The sequence below is a fragment of the Pygoscelis adeliae genome, unplaced genomic scaffold (genome assembly GCF_000699105.1).
Source record: "Pygoscelis adeliae isolate BGI_AS28 unplaced genomic scaffold, ASM69910v1 Scaffold122, whole genome shotgun sequence".
NCBI lineage: Eukaryota > Metazoa > Chordata > Aves > Sphenisciformes > Spheniscidae > Pygoscelis > Pygoscelis adeliae.
Window position 1 is genome coordinate 1,093,313 of NW_008824358.1, and position 12,794 is coordinate 1,106,106.

Consider the following 12,794-nt stretch of genomic DNA (forward strand, 5'->3'; position numbering starts at 1 on the left):
AGCTGATCTTCTTTGAATACACGTAAAATCCTGATGGATGCTGTTTTCTGCAGTCTCTCACTGTGGCCCAGTCCGTGCTTTCTGTGTATGTCTTCTAGTTCAGAAGAAGGTTAACTTCCGATAGAGCGGAGAGCTAATGCTTTGCTACTGCCTTGCCGAGGGCTCAGAGCTGGTGTTTATGGTTTTGTTTGTCTTCCTGCAAACCCAGCGCAGCACGGCTGAAATGCCTGGAACCTTGTATTCATGAGGATCTCTGGATAACTATTGTTTCCACTGACTTTTTCTCCCCCCCCCCCTCAATTTATAAAGCACCCTGTCAAAGTCCAGAGATTGATTTGTAGTGCACACCCACCCTCTCTGCCACATTTGTATGAGGCTCCAAAAGAGTATTATTGTGCTGAATGGCCTCATGCTGGTTCTCTCAGAACAGTTATTCTTTTGTCAGGAGGCTGGCTACAGAGACCTTGGCAAAACTACTAAAATGTTTGTTTACAAGAAACCATTAAACAAACCGTGAATAGCTTCGCCCCTCGTCCGGCCCTCCTCCCCCACCTCCCCAGTCTTTCTCCAAGCTTTGGAGTTCTACACTCACATCTACAGTGTGATTCTAATGGGTTTTTGGTTTGTTTCCCTGTTCTGATTTTTTTTCTTTTTTTTTTTTTTTTTTAAACGAAGGTGTCAGTATGGATGGCAAGGCCAGTACTGTGATAAGTGCATTCCACACCCAGGATGTGTCCATGGCACTTGCATTGAACCATGGCAGTGCCTCTGTGAAACCAACTGGGGTGGTCAGCTCTGTGACAAAGGTATGCTAATCTTATGGATAGCCGAGTGTAACACTTGAATTTTAACACTGGCAGACTTAGCAAGGAGAGAGTGCACGCGAGACTGAGCGAGCCTCCTGAAACATGGTGGGAGTTTTTTGTCCTTCAGCTACTTAGCGTTGTGTCCTCTGCTGTTCTGGCATTGTTAGCCTACGTGCTTAACTTTTCCCTGTCCTGTCCTACTCTTGTGCGCAGCCGTATTCTGTGAAGGCTCTAGAATAACGGAACAAAGCACGCACGTGGTGATGTTTCTGTTCTTTTTCAACCATGGCTTTAATGCTCCTCACCTCTTGCAGATCTGAACTACTGCGGAACCCACCCACCCTGTTTGAACGGTGGTACCTGCAGCAACACTGGCCCTGATAAATACCAATGTTCCTGCCCTGAGGGCTACTCAGGACAGAACTGTGAAATTGGTAAGCGTTTGATGCAGCTGCTGAGCTGCCACTTGGCAGTTAATTCTTGCCAGCTTTTAGTGGCTGGTTTTGGATATATTTTATGAGGTTGGGGAAGAGTCAATTTCTAATATTAATTATGATGTCAGGGCTAGCTACAAAGATCCAGACTTGCCTGTTCGTGCTTCATCGTGAACAGTTGGTATCTCTGAACATCAGCCTTCTGCTTGCCGGAGAGATCACCACAAGTTACCTTGTCTGGCTCTGACTCAAACAGGCGCGAGTCAGTGTGTTGATGAGTTTAGCAGGGAAGATGACTTCCCGCTGGCTAGTAGCGTTTTGATTCACAGCTCTCACAGGAGTGCAGTACGTCAAGAGTAATGATGGTGTGTCCAGAGTAGAAATGCGTGGAGGGAGCAGGGGGTGGCTTCTGGTGATATTGCTAGTCTCTACCGTAACGTACTTCTGTCCCGGTGCAGCGGAGCACGCCTGCCTCTCTGATCCTTGCCACAATGGGGGAAGCTGCTTAGAGACGTCTATGGGATTTGAATGTGTGTGTGCACCTGGCTGGGCTGGACCAACTTGCACTGATAGTAAGTCCTTTCAAAACTGAATTAAAAATGTGCTAGTTTGCTGTTTTAGATCAGTCTTTCTAATCCCTGATAAACTTACAGGGCAGCCTCCTTAACCTTTCCCAGCTTTAGCAACGGTTCTTGGCAGCCATTTATACCACCGTGCACTCTCTTCTCCTTTGCTTGTACCAAGGTTTTTGTTAAACGCCAGGGGAAAGAATGGCCAATGGCTTCTTTCAAGAAGCAGAACACTGAATTTTTGTAGCGTTCTGGCAAGTTGTTTAAAATACTGTTTCGAGAGACTTGCCGGATCAAAATCTGACTTCCACTTGCAAAAAGGCCACAGGTGTAAACTTCTTGCCCAGTGCTATGACTCCCCTTTCACACTACTGTTATTTTTAAAGGAGGCTTTTGCTGAAATCAGAGTAGACCTAGAAATCCCAAGTAGAAGTCCTGTTGCCTTTCTGTTCCTCAGGGCAAATCCTAGTAGCAGCAACCATGTATCAAACTTGTCAGTTACTGACATTGCCTGTCCGGTAACAGAGCTAAGCCTCTCCTTACTCCGCGTTGCAGATATTGACGATTGTTCTCCAAATCCCTGCGGTCATGGAGGAACTTGCCAAGATCTAGTTGATGGATTTAAGTGTATTTGCCCACCTCAGTGGACTGGCAAAACGTGTCAGCTAGGTGAGAACTGCTTTTCTCTTCATTCAGTGCTGCTCTGGGGTGGGGGGGGGGGGGGAAGAAATGCAGAAGGGATCGTAGTCCAGCAGGCAAGGGCAATGGTGCCCTTTGCGTTGGGCACATTTATGGTTCCGAAGCCTATGGACATATTCTGGCGCATTGAGAACGTTAAGTGTCGGTGTTTGCAGGACTGGGGTCTAGGACGGTCTCAAAGCATAGAGCGGCTGCCTTCTCTCATCGTTTTGCTGATGCATGCTAGCAGTTGAAGGAAATAATTAACTAAGCCAGAGAGACATACTTTAAACCGTAAATGAACTGAAGTGGGGAGGGTGCATGTGTATGCCTTCCAGTCCCGCCCCCACATGTATTTCTTCCTTTAGCCTGTGAGAAAGTTGCTGTATCTCTTCAGCCATGTCAACTCCTCCAGACCAAGTTGTTCACAGCTGGGTTCCAAAATGTGGATGATCTCACGAAGAATGAGCTGTCTGCATTCTTTACACAACACGCTAATCCCAATGACCAGGCTGCAGCACTCCTCCTTCAAAATGCTCAGTTGAGATGGGGGGGGGGGAAGTTGCTCTTAATGAGTGGCTGGGTAATTACAAAATAATTAGCGTAGCCTGTATGTTCTAATTGCAGAGAAATTGGAAGACACTTCAGAGACTGATGTATGATTGACTTTTGTTCGTTCGAGTCACGCTAATCCATGCTGTATATTACAAGTTCCTTTTAGATCTGAATGAACTGCTGATTGTTGCTGTGAAAACTGGCTGTAGGCTTTTTTTTTTTCCTTCTCCCCCCTGCCCTGCGTTTGGCCATTCACGTTGTTGGGGTTTGTTTTTTTTTTCAGATGCGAATGAATGTGAGGGCAAACCTTGTGTCAATGCCAACTCCTGCAGGAACCTGATTGGCAGCTACTATTGTGACTGCATTACTGGCTGGTCTGGCCACAACTGTGATATAAGTAAGTGTCTTATATCCTTGGGTTTATTAAACACCAGTTTTGTGTGTGTGTGTGTATGCCACTGAGTTCCACGCTCAGATTTAAACATCAGGCAGAGTCCCAGCGGTTGATGTTTTTAGAAAGGGAGTAGTTGGTGCAGAATGAAAATACACAATTTTATCAAACTTATTAGTCCATAACATAGCTATATTCTGATAAAGTGACCAAAACAATGATGTGAAGTTTCACTGCCTCTAGTAGAAGAATCGCGAAAGGTTCCCACCCATTAGAATAACCTTATCTCAAGGAAGGCATGCAGGAAACTTGACAAAAGGTTTATCTAGCTGCAGTTTTAGAGAGACTTGAACTCTGTATCTAGTGTAAATATATTTTTGCCTTCTAACCACGCTAATTTTATTACAGATATTAACGACTGTCGTGGACAATGTCAGAATGGAGGATCCTGTCGGGTGAGCCAATCTTGTTTTATTTTGGTTTCCCTGAGACTTGCAACAGTAACTAAAACATTTGAGTCAGAACACAAATAGTGTGGAAAATAGCGATTAGCTGGTATAAATTGTCATTTCTTTGGGTTGGGGGGAGGGCCTCTGTCACGCTGCAGCATGTCGAGGTATGTCTGTAGAATGGCAAGGGCGAAAAATATAACTGCAATAAATGACTCGCTTTCACTGCCAGTGTCAGCAGTGAACGGGGCCGGTCGTTGTGCAAACTACCTGCTGTAAATGTAGATACTCCACTTCAAAATGTGGATTAATGTATCCTGCCTGGAAATTAAGGACGTAAGCCAGTACCGGGGTATCTGTGTGTGCGTTTATTTTTTCCCCCTCAATATTCTTGCCTTGCTTGGACATAGTAAGAGGATGTATTTTTTTTTGGACTGTTGCTTTTTTTTTTCTTCTTTAATAAGAAAGGAGGAAAAAACCTTAACTCTAAACTTTCTTGTTCCTTCCCAGGACTTGGTTAATGGTTATCGGTGTATCTGTTCACCTGGCTATGCAGGAGATCACTGTGAGAAAGACATCAATGAATGTGCAAGTAACCCTTGCATGAATGGGGGTCATTGCCAGGATGAAATCAATGGATTCCAATGTCTGTGTCCCGCTGGTTTCTCAGGAAACCTCTGTCAGGTAAGAAGCATGGGTGAAAGGCAGGCCCTCAGCCAGTGGCGTTTCTACCGGCGCTCTGGATCTGTACACGGAATGCCTTGCATCCAGTGAACCATAGTATAAAGTTGTACTTGATATCGCTGTCAGTCTGCCAAGAAAGTGCTTGATTAATATATATTGGGGGGGGGGGACGACGGGTAAAGAAACCAACAAAACCCCTGACGGGCTGCTGAGGATTCTTTTTGCTAAACAGACCACAAGTGTTAGCGTGTCAGGTTTTGTTGCGCACTAACTATTAACTTTCGGTGGCTGTTTAATATCAAGAGTGCTGTCTGCTGAAATAGTTGCAAGTCGAACTAAACTCTGTGCATTATGAACAACTCATTGAGGCAGCAGATAAAAAGGTCAGATTCCACAATGTCTGCCTGTCGTAGTGAGGGAAAGCTATGATAAAACTTCTGTTTCACTCAGCCTCCCCACCCCCCCCTTTTTTTTTTTTTCCCTCCTTTTTCTTTCCCTTCCTCTCTCTGCACTATTTACAGCTGGACATAGATTATTGCGAGCCAAATCCTTGCCAGAATGGTGCCCAGTGCTTCAATCTTGCTATGGACTATTTCTGTAACTGCCCTGAAGATTACGAAGGGAAGAACTGCTCCCACCTGAAAGATCACTGCCGCACAACTCCTTGTGAAGGTTTGTGTTACCTTGCAGGTGAATGGGAATGACTGACAATAGTTTCTGCCCCTCCTCTGGCTGAAGCCATAATGCAGCTCCAATAGTGTAGTCGGTGGAGGAGCCTTTGTACAAAGAGGCTGAGTTTTTTGCCCTGTGCCGTATCGCCTCTATTTGTGTGAGAAGATGAGTACTATTTGTAAATATCAGCTGTTAGAAAGGCAGAGTTATGTCAATGTGGACAGAAAACACATGTAGCAAATAGCCTGCTTTGCTGAATTTATTCCAGGCCGTGGACGCGGTCCAGCAATCTTCAGATAAGATGCTGTGATTATTTTATGCACAAACACTTGGTGTAGTCCTTTTATTTTAAAGCAGCAAGCGTATTTGGCACTGGTAGGTTTACAGTTGGACTCGATGATCTTAAAGGTCTTTTCCAACCTAAATGGTTCTATGATACGTATGTCTTTTAAACGTCCATCGCTGGGAATTAAAATGTCGCTCTTAGCTTAAGAAATCAGATAGAATGGGTAATCCTCATGCAGGTCTCTGCTTTTTCTACAGTGATTGACAGCTGTACCGTGGCAGTAGCTTCTAACAGCACGCCGGAAGGCGTTCGTTACATTTCTTCAAATGTCTGCGGTCCTCACGGAAAATGCAAGAGCCAAGCGGGTGGAAAATTCACCTGTGAATGCAACAAAGGATTCACTGGCACCTACTGTCACGAGAGTAAGAGCTAAAAAGATAGTATGTTTTACCGTCCCCTACTCTTCTTGGAAAAAGATTCCATCCTTTCCTCCCAGCCTGCTTTAAGGTTTCTTTCTTGTAACACAGTGAACCTTGGAACTGCTTTAAGTTTTCATATCCCGCTTGGGCGAGGCAGATTGGAATTTGCTAGGCCTTGGGGAAAGTTCACAGTAATGAACCTTCTGGCCTTGAATTGTATGTTTTTAAAAACCTTATGTATACAAGGTCTGAGGTAGCTAATAGCGGGGTTTAACACGGCTCTTAAGGGCTCCGGACTTTTTTTGGTTTTAATAGTAATTGTTGAGTGACAGGCTCATCACTCTGTGCACTGTTTTTCAGCTATTTCTCATCTGGCTTATAACCCTTCCTCTCAAAAGGGGCTTAGAAATGGAAGTAGCACCAAACAGTCTGCAATAAGATGATGACTTCTAGTAGCTGTACTTCTAGTTTGATTTTTTTTTTCCCCTTTTTTTTTCCCCCTGCCCTCTCCTCCAAACTGTTGCAGATATTAATGACTGCGAGAGCAACCCCTGTAAAAATGGTGGCACTTGTATCGATGGCATCAACTCCTACAAATGTATTTGTAGCGACGGATGGGAAGGAACATATTGTGAAACAAGTAAGTTAACCATTCTTCAGCATGCAGAAAGATCTCTTGGAAAACCACCAGGAAGGAATGGCTGGTACCGTCTATAAGGCGATAGTGACCAATGCCAATTCAACACAAACTCTGCTTCAAAGGCCGCAGAGGACAAGGCGCCCTCTCTTTTTCCACCGAGTCCCAGGCTTTTGTATCGGAACTAAACCCAAGTTACGAAGCTGGACTGGGAGTAGAACCTGGCTCTCCTACTGTTCAATTTTCTGCTCTGCCCTTTGGGTGACTTTCTGTAAGAAACCCTCAGCGTCGGTACACAGCGTTTTAGGAATGGCACATCTGCTATCGCCCTTGTATTTTGTCGGTCTCGGGAGCAGACGGGGAGTGAGCACTTGGCTCCCATCCTCTGACCGATAGGGTAGTTTACGCAATAGGCCTTTTCACTTCTTGTTTACTGAAACAAGATGACAAACAAAATGAAAGCAAACTGGAGGAATGTGGCGGAATATTCCTTGTCTCTGTGACGGCGCGTAAAGCTTTAAACTACTGTCTTAAGTGTCTAATCCACGATTGAAACACAGGCCGAAATTAGGGATGGGACGTGCACCTTTCAAGCATTAAGTGTTTGTCAATTCCGTAAACGTCGCTTAGCTTGTTTTCTCTCCTTAACGTATCTAGATATTAACGACTGCAGTAAAAACCCTTGCCACAATGGAGGAACTTGCCGAGACTTGGTCAACGACTTCTTCTGTGAATGTAAAAATGGGTGGAAAGGAAAAACGTGCCACTCCCGTAAGTTCGGCATTTCCAAAACATAGCAGGCGGGCTCTCTTAGGCTGCTTAAGCCTGTTGCATTGCTTTCAGAAAGCACTGGTATTAAGGATAGTTTGGGTTCTTCGCAGGTGACAGCCAGTGCGATGAGGCAACGTGCAACAACGGAGGAACGTGTTACGACGAGGGGGACACTTTCAAGTGCATGTGTCCCGCAGGATGGGAAGGAGCCACTTGTAATATAGGTAAATACCCTGCATAACCACAGGGAAGCAGATGCAGCGCTGAATCTGTGACCTCAGTTTTTCCCCTTGGCTCAGTTTTGACGGCTTTCGAACAACTCGGCGGCAAATCTCGTTTCTGTTACAGCAAGGAACAGCAGCTGCCTGCCAAACCCCTGTCATAACGGTGGTACCTGCGTAGTCAGCGGGGATTCTTTCACTTGCGTCTGCAAGGAGGGCTGGGAAGGACCCACGTGCACTCAGAGTAAGTTGTCTCTGCTTGAACTTTTCCAGAGCGTTGCATGATGAGAACGTTAGCTCATCCTGTCGCCCTTGGAGTCAAGATTGAAACCAGAAGGGAAAGCTTGTTTGATGTAGGCTTTAGCATCACCTGAATCTTTGTTTTTAATGACTTTATGTGATAGAGCCTTGACCTGGGCATGAGAAAGTTGCAAATGAGCTAAGTGGAGACAGATGTTGTCTTGTTTTCTCCCGCATTCTTTTTCTACGAGCAGCTCTGTCTGCTTCCACTCCCCACTCCCCCCGTTAGATTCTTTACAACGATCTCTTCCTGTGTACATGTGTTCCACAACGTACTTAACAAATTTTGTGGTAGAAGCCTGGAATCAATTTAGTAGAGAATTTCAGCATATTTTTGTTAAAGTTGAGCTAAGTGTAACTTGGGCATTAGGGGAAGTTTGATCATTCTTTACTGACAGTGGAGTTGTGTTAGCCAAAGTCTGCATATTTAATGTTGTCTGTCTTTGCTTTGCAGACACAAACGACTGCAGTCCTCATCCTTGGTAAGTTTAATATGTTTGTCTGTCACCCTTTGCTTTTTTTTTTGTTGCTTTAGAATTCTAGAATCTTTATCTGTAGCGGTTTTTTAACGCGTACGATGACTTCTCTTTATAGTTACAATAGTGGCACTTGCGTGGATGGAGACAACTGGTACCGCTGCGAATGTGCTCCGGGCTTCGCAGGTCCTGACTGCAGGATCAGTAAGTCTTTCAATGGCACTCTACCTTGATATTTTTGTCTTGCTTGAATCTTGTTGCGAGACAACCATCTTAATTGAGTTAAGTGGTAGATCAGATTAATGATAGATGTCCCGTGTCTTCTGTGTCCGTACCCAGATCTGAAGCAGGTGTGGGGAGGGCAGGAATGGCACTGAAAAGGAAAGAAAGCTTAAAGTCCGTTCAGCTGGAGCTGGAACCTCTTGGTTCAGCTGAGTGGGCAAAATGCCCTTCGGGAGAGTCTTCCCAGTTAGCATGTGTTTGTGTGGCATAGGCTTCTGCCCGAGACAAAAGCGTGCCAGCCAAAAACCTTGTCAATTAATAATCCACCTACAAGCCCGGAGGTGATGTATGCACTTCCCTGTAATTTAATAATAATTACAGGTAGGAGGACACTAACACTCTTTTTTTTTTTTTTTTTTTTTTAATAACAGCCATGGAAGTAGAAGTTTCATAGTAGCAGTGCGACTGGGAAGGGGCTTAACGTTGTCATCAGTTGAAGAATCTAGTAGGGGGACAAAACTGGAGTATGTCAAAGGGAGAGGAAGTGTGTTTGTGTGAGAAGGAATGTGTCCTTGCCCTTGAAAAGCTTAAGTAGCCATAGGGGTCAGGTTTTGATCTTTGTTAGCGCCACACAGCAGAAACTTCAAAGAACTTGCTCTGAGACTCTACCAGTGCTGCTAGTAAGACTCTATCTCCGAGCAGACGCTAGAAAGTGAACGTAAAGCTCCAGTAGGCAAATCTCCCGTGTGGTTTTTCTGACAAAATAGAAGGATACTACAGAGTAACTTGTTTATTTCCTCTTTCCCACCCTAGATATCAACGAATGCCAGTCTTCACCCTGTGCCTTTGGAGCTACGTGTGTAGATGAAATTAACGGGTACCGTTGCATTTGCCCACCGGGTCGTAGTGGTCCAGGATGCCAAGAAGGTATTCCAGGTGTCATAGCTGGTCATAAGACTTGTAGCAGGATCTGTATAATTGCATGTTGAGAGGTTTGTAGCTGTATGGGTGTTTTGGGGGGGGTGGTGGTGGTGGTTGTTTTAAAGCGAGTATCTTTCTTTATTGAAGAAGCCAACTTAGCGCTAAGTTTAGATGAACTTAGGGGAAAAAAGCACGAAAAAGCCCCTTTCCTATTTTAAGTTTACAATTCCGTTCAATCTCTCTTCAGTTACAGGAAGGCCTTGCGTTACCAGTGTTCGAGTAATGCCAGATGGGGCTAAGTGGGATGATGACTGTAATACCTGTCAGTGTTTGAACGGAAAAGTCACCTGTTCTAAGGTACAGCTGTGCTGTGTTGTGGGTTATACCGTCTTCTGTCCTGTAACCCGTGGTTACTCATCGGTGTTTATTCTCTCCTAGGTTTGGTGTGGTCCTCGACCTTGTGTCATACATGCCAAAGGTCATAACGAGTGCCCGGCTGGACACGCCTGTGTTCCTGTTAAAGAAGACCGCTGTTTCACTCACCCCTGCGCTGCAGTGGGTGAATGTTGGCCTTCGAATCAACAGCCCGTGAAGACCAAATGCAATTCTGATTCTTACTACCAAGACAACTGTGCCAACATCACCTTCACCTTTAATAAAGAAATGATGGCACCAGTAAGTAGCAGAACATCGCTCGCTGTGCTGCGGCACGCGCACGCTTGCTTCCCAGAGCGCAAAACAACTTTTTTGACGGGTAAAAGTACGGGAAAAGCTGAACGCTCCCTTGTTACCAAAGAAACGGAAGGTATAGAAGGATTAATACAGACTCCTACCCCAAATGCTTTTGTGTCCAGAGAAGAACAAAAGCTGATTTGGAGGGAATTCCACCTCCTTGTCCCTTGAGAACTCTCATTTCGGGGTGGGGGGAGAATTTCTTGTATCTGTGTGTTCGTGTGCATGTATACTTAAAAACCCAAGCAAACAGCACCTTTTTTGTGTCCTCCAGGGACTTACCACAGAGCACATTTGCAGTGAATTGAGGAATCTGAATATTCTGAAGAATGTTTCTGTTGAATATTCCATCTACGTTACCTGTGAGCCTTCACACTTGGCAAATAATGAAATACATGTTGCTATTGTAAGTATTCCTGGGATATTTTTAAATGTCGTAGCGGTTAATTGCTTGGATATGTGTGCAACATGTGGATTTCATGAAAATCGTAATTCCTGGCTTTGTCAGCGCTTCTCGTTGTTTAGTTTCCATCCCGATTCCCTTTACGAACAGGGAAGAAATCCTGGTTACGTGAGCGTACCTGGAAGCTACCATCTGGCAGCACTGTAATAGGGCAGTAAAACACTTTTCTGTTGCGCTCTCGGGCGCTGCTTTTGGGGTAGATTGTGGGGTTTGTTGTTTTTTTGGGGGGGGGGTTGTCTTTTTAAAGATGGGGACACAAATTCTGCATTACTAGTTTCTGCCCGTAGCTGGGCTTTTTGCTCATTTCTGGTTTGTTTTTTAAGCATTAAGAGTACCGAGAGCCTTAACTGATTGTGAAAGTTTATAAACAGCAGATTACCCACGCGTCGGCTCTGGCGTTTGGCATTAACTGTGTGACTTCTTCCGTAGTCTGCAGAAGATATAGGGGAAGATGAAAACCCAATCAAAGACATCACGGATAAGATTATTGACCTCGTCAGTAAGCGCGACGGTAACAACACGCTAATTGCTGCAGTCGCGGAAGTCAGAGTACAGCGGCGACCGGTTAAAAACAAAACAGGTAAGCTTTTCCTTGTCTCCGAAAACTCGCGCGCTTGCCGTGACTGGAATGGCCTTTCAGAGCCGGTAAAGCTCTTCCCGCTTTTGAGAGTGGTAGCAAGTCTGAGACTCTCTGCCTCTCGGCCCTCTTAACTGGGAACAACAAGGAGGCTTTTTTACCGGGATCTTACTGCTTTAAAAAAGAAAGAAGAGTTTAAAAGTTCTGAAAACGCTCTAAAACAGTGGCCTAACCTGTTAAAAGGGCTGCTACTCCTCGGCCCTCTTCACGGAGAAATTAGGAGGAAGAAAGCTAGTGAAGTCACGCTTGCCCGGCTCTGAACGCTCCCATGTATTTGCCCGGCGATGCCGCTGCCCAAATGCGACGAATTAAACGCTAAGGTCAGACGCGCCCGTTGGGTGTCCACATAGCGCCAGGCGCGCACTGGCATCCTACCGACAGCCCCCCCAGCGGGGAGGGAAACGGCCGTGGTGGGTAGGGAGCCAGTTGCCCTCAGGAGGAGGGCAGGAGATGTTCCCTCCGAGCTGGGAGCCGCGGGAGGGCAGTGGTACTGAAGCCCGCGTTACCGTTGCCTGTGATGACTTGGCTCCGTGCACAGCAGGAAGGCGTTTCGAGTCCTAAACTCACTTTAAACACCCTGTATTCTAAAAGAGCCAGGCTTAGCATTGTGTTACTGTCCGGACCCCCGCAAAAACTAAGGCTTAAGAATGGAGACTCGTTTTCTTGGTAGAAAGCCTTGACTGACTGGAAGGCTCGGTTTGGAGCAGGGTTAACTGGTCTCGTCTCTCTTCCAGACTTCTTGGTGCCGTTGCTGAGCTCGGTCCTAACAGTGGCCTGGATCTGTTGCCTGGTAACTGTCTTTTACTGGTGCATTCGAAAGCGCCGCAAGCAGAGCAGCCATACTCACACGGCCTCTGACGACAACACCACCAACAACGTGAGGGAGCAGCTGAACCAGATAAAAAACCCCATTGAGAAACACGCGGCCAATACTGTCCCCATTAAAGACTACGAAAACAAAAACTCTAAAATCGCCAAAATAAGGACACACAATTCCGAGGTGGAGGAGGACGACATGGACAAGCACCAGCAGAAGGCCCGATTCGCCAAGCAGCCGGCGTACACTTTGGTAGACAGAGACGAAAAGCCCCCCAACAGCACACCTTCCAAACACCCGAACTGGACAAACAAACAAGACAACAGAGACTTGGAAAGCGCACAAAGCCTAAATCGAATGGAGTACATCGTATAGCAGACAGCGGGGTGCTGCCGTGCAGGGCCTTTCAATGTCACTGTAAAGGCACTCGAGAGCTTGTAGTTCTTAAACTGTTGTGTAATATTTGAGTCTGAGGCTATTATTTACTTAGAATCCCTGTGTTAATTTAAGTTTTGACAAGCTGGCTTACACTGGCAATGATAGTTGCTGTGGTTGGCTGGGATACCAAGTGCTGCATTTCACATCTATGCAAAACTAGTCAAAAGTGCCCTCGCGTCAAGTCAGCTCTAGCTGATACATCACGGAAACCTTTCG

The 12,794-nt window shown here is 45.7% G+C and overlaps 1 protein-coding gene across 1 annotated transcript in view; it reads left to right on the forward strand.

Moving 5' to 3' along the window:
* Positions 1-12,787, forward strand: part of JAG1 (jagged 1) — a 37,451-nt gene extending 24,664 nt beyond the window's left edge. Inside the window, exons 6-26 of the mRNA XM_009319622.1 lie at positions 676-806; positions 1,121-1,240; positions 1,699-1,812; positions 2,365-2,478; positions 3,326-3,439; positions 3,842-3,888; positions 4,393-4,566; positions 5,088-5,238; positions 5,782-5,946; positions 6,470-6,583; positions 7,238-7,351; positions 7,462-7,575; positions 7,700-7,816; positions 8,327-8,354; positions 8,467-8,552; positions 9,384-9,497; positions 9,739-9,848; positions 9,930-10,166; positions 10,498-10,629; positions 11,116-11,266; positions 12,058-12,787. Of these exons, the coding sequence (XP_009317897.1) occupies positions 676-806; positions 1,121-1,240; positions 1,699-1,812; positions 2,365-2,478; positions 3,326-3,439; positions 3,842-3,888; positions 4,393-4,566; positions 5,088-5,238; positions 5,782-5,946; positions 6,470-6,583; positions 7,238-7,351; positions 7,462-7,575; positions 7,700-7,816; positions 8,327-8,354; positions 8,467-8,552; positions 9,384-9,497; positions 9,739-9,848; positions 9,930-10,166; positions 10,498-10,629; positions 11,116-11,266; positions 12,058-12,515 (2,905 nt within the window). The 3' untranslated portion in view covers positions 12,516-12,787. The remainder of the gene's footprint in view (positions 1-675; positions 807-1,120; positions 1,241-1,698; positions 1,813-2,364; positions 2,479-3,325; positions 3,440-3,841; positions 3,889-4,392; positions 4,567-5,087; positions 5,239-5,781; positions 5,947-6,469; positions 6,584-7,237; positions 7,352-7,461; positions 7,576-7,699; positions 7,817-8,326; positions 8,355-8,466; positions 8,553-9,383; positions 9,498-9,738; positions 9,849-9,929; positions 10,167-10,497; positions 10,630-11,115; positions 11,267-12,057) is intronic.
* The last annotated feature ends 7 nt before the right edge of the window (positions 12,788-12,794 follow it).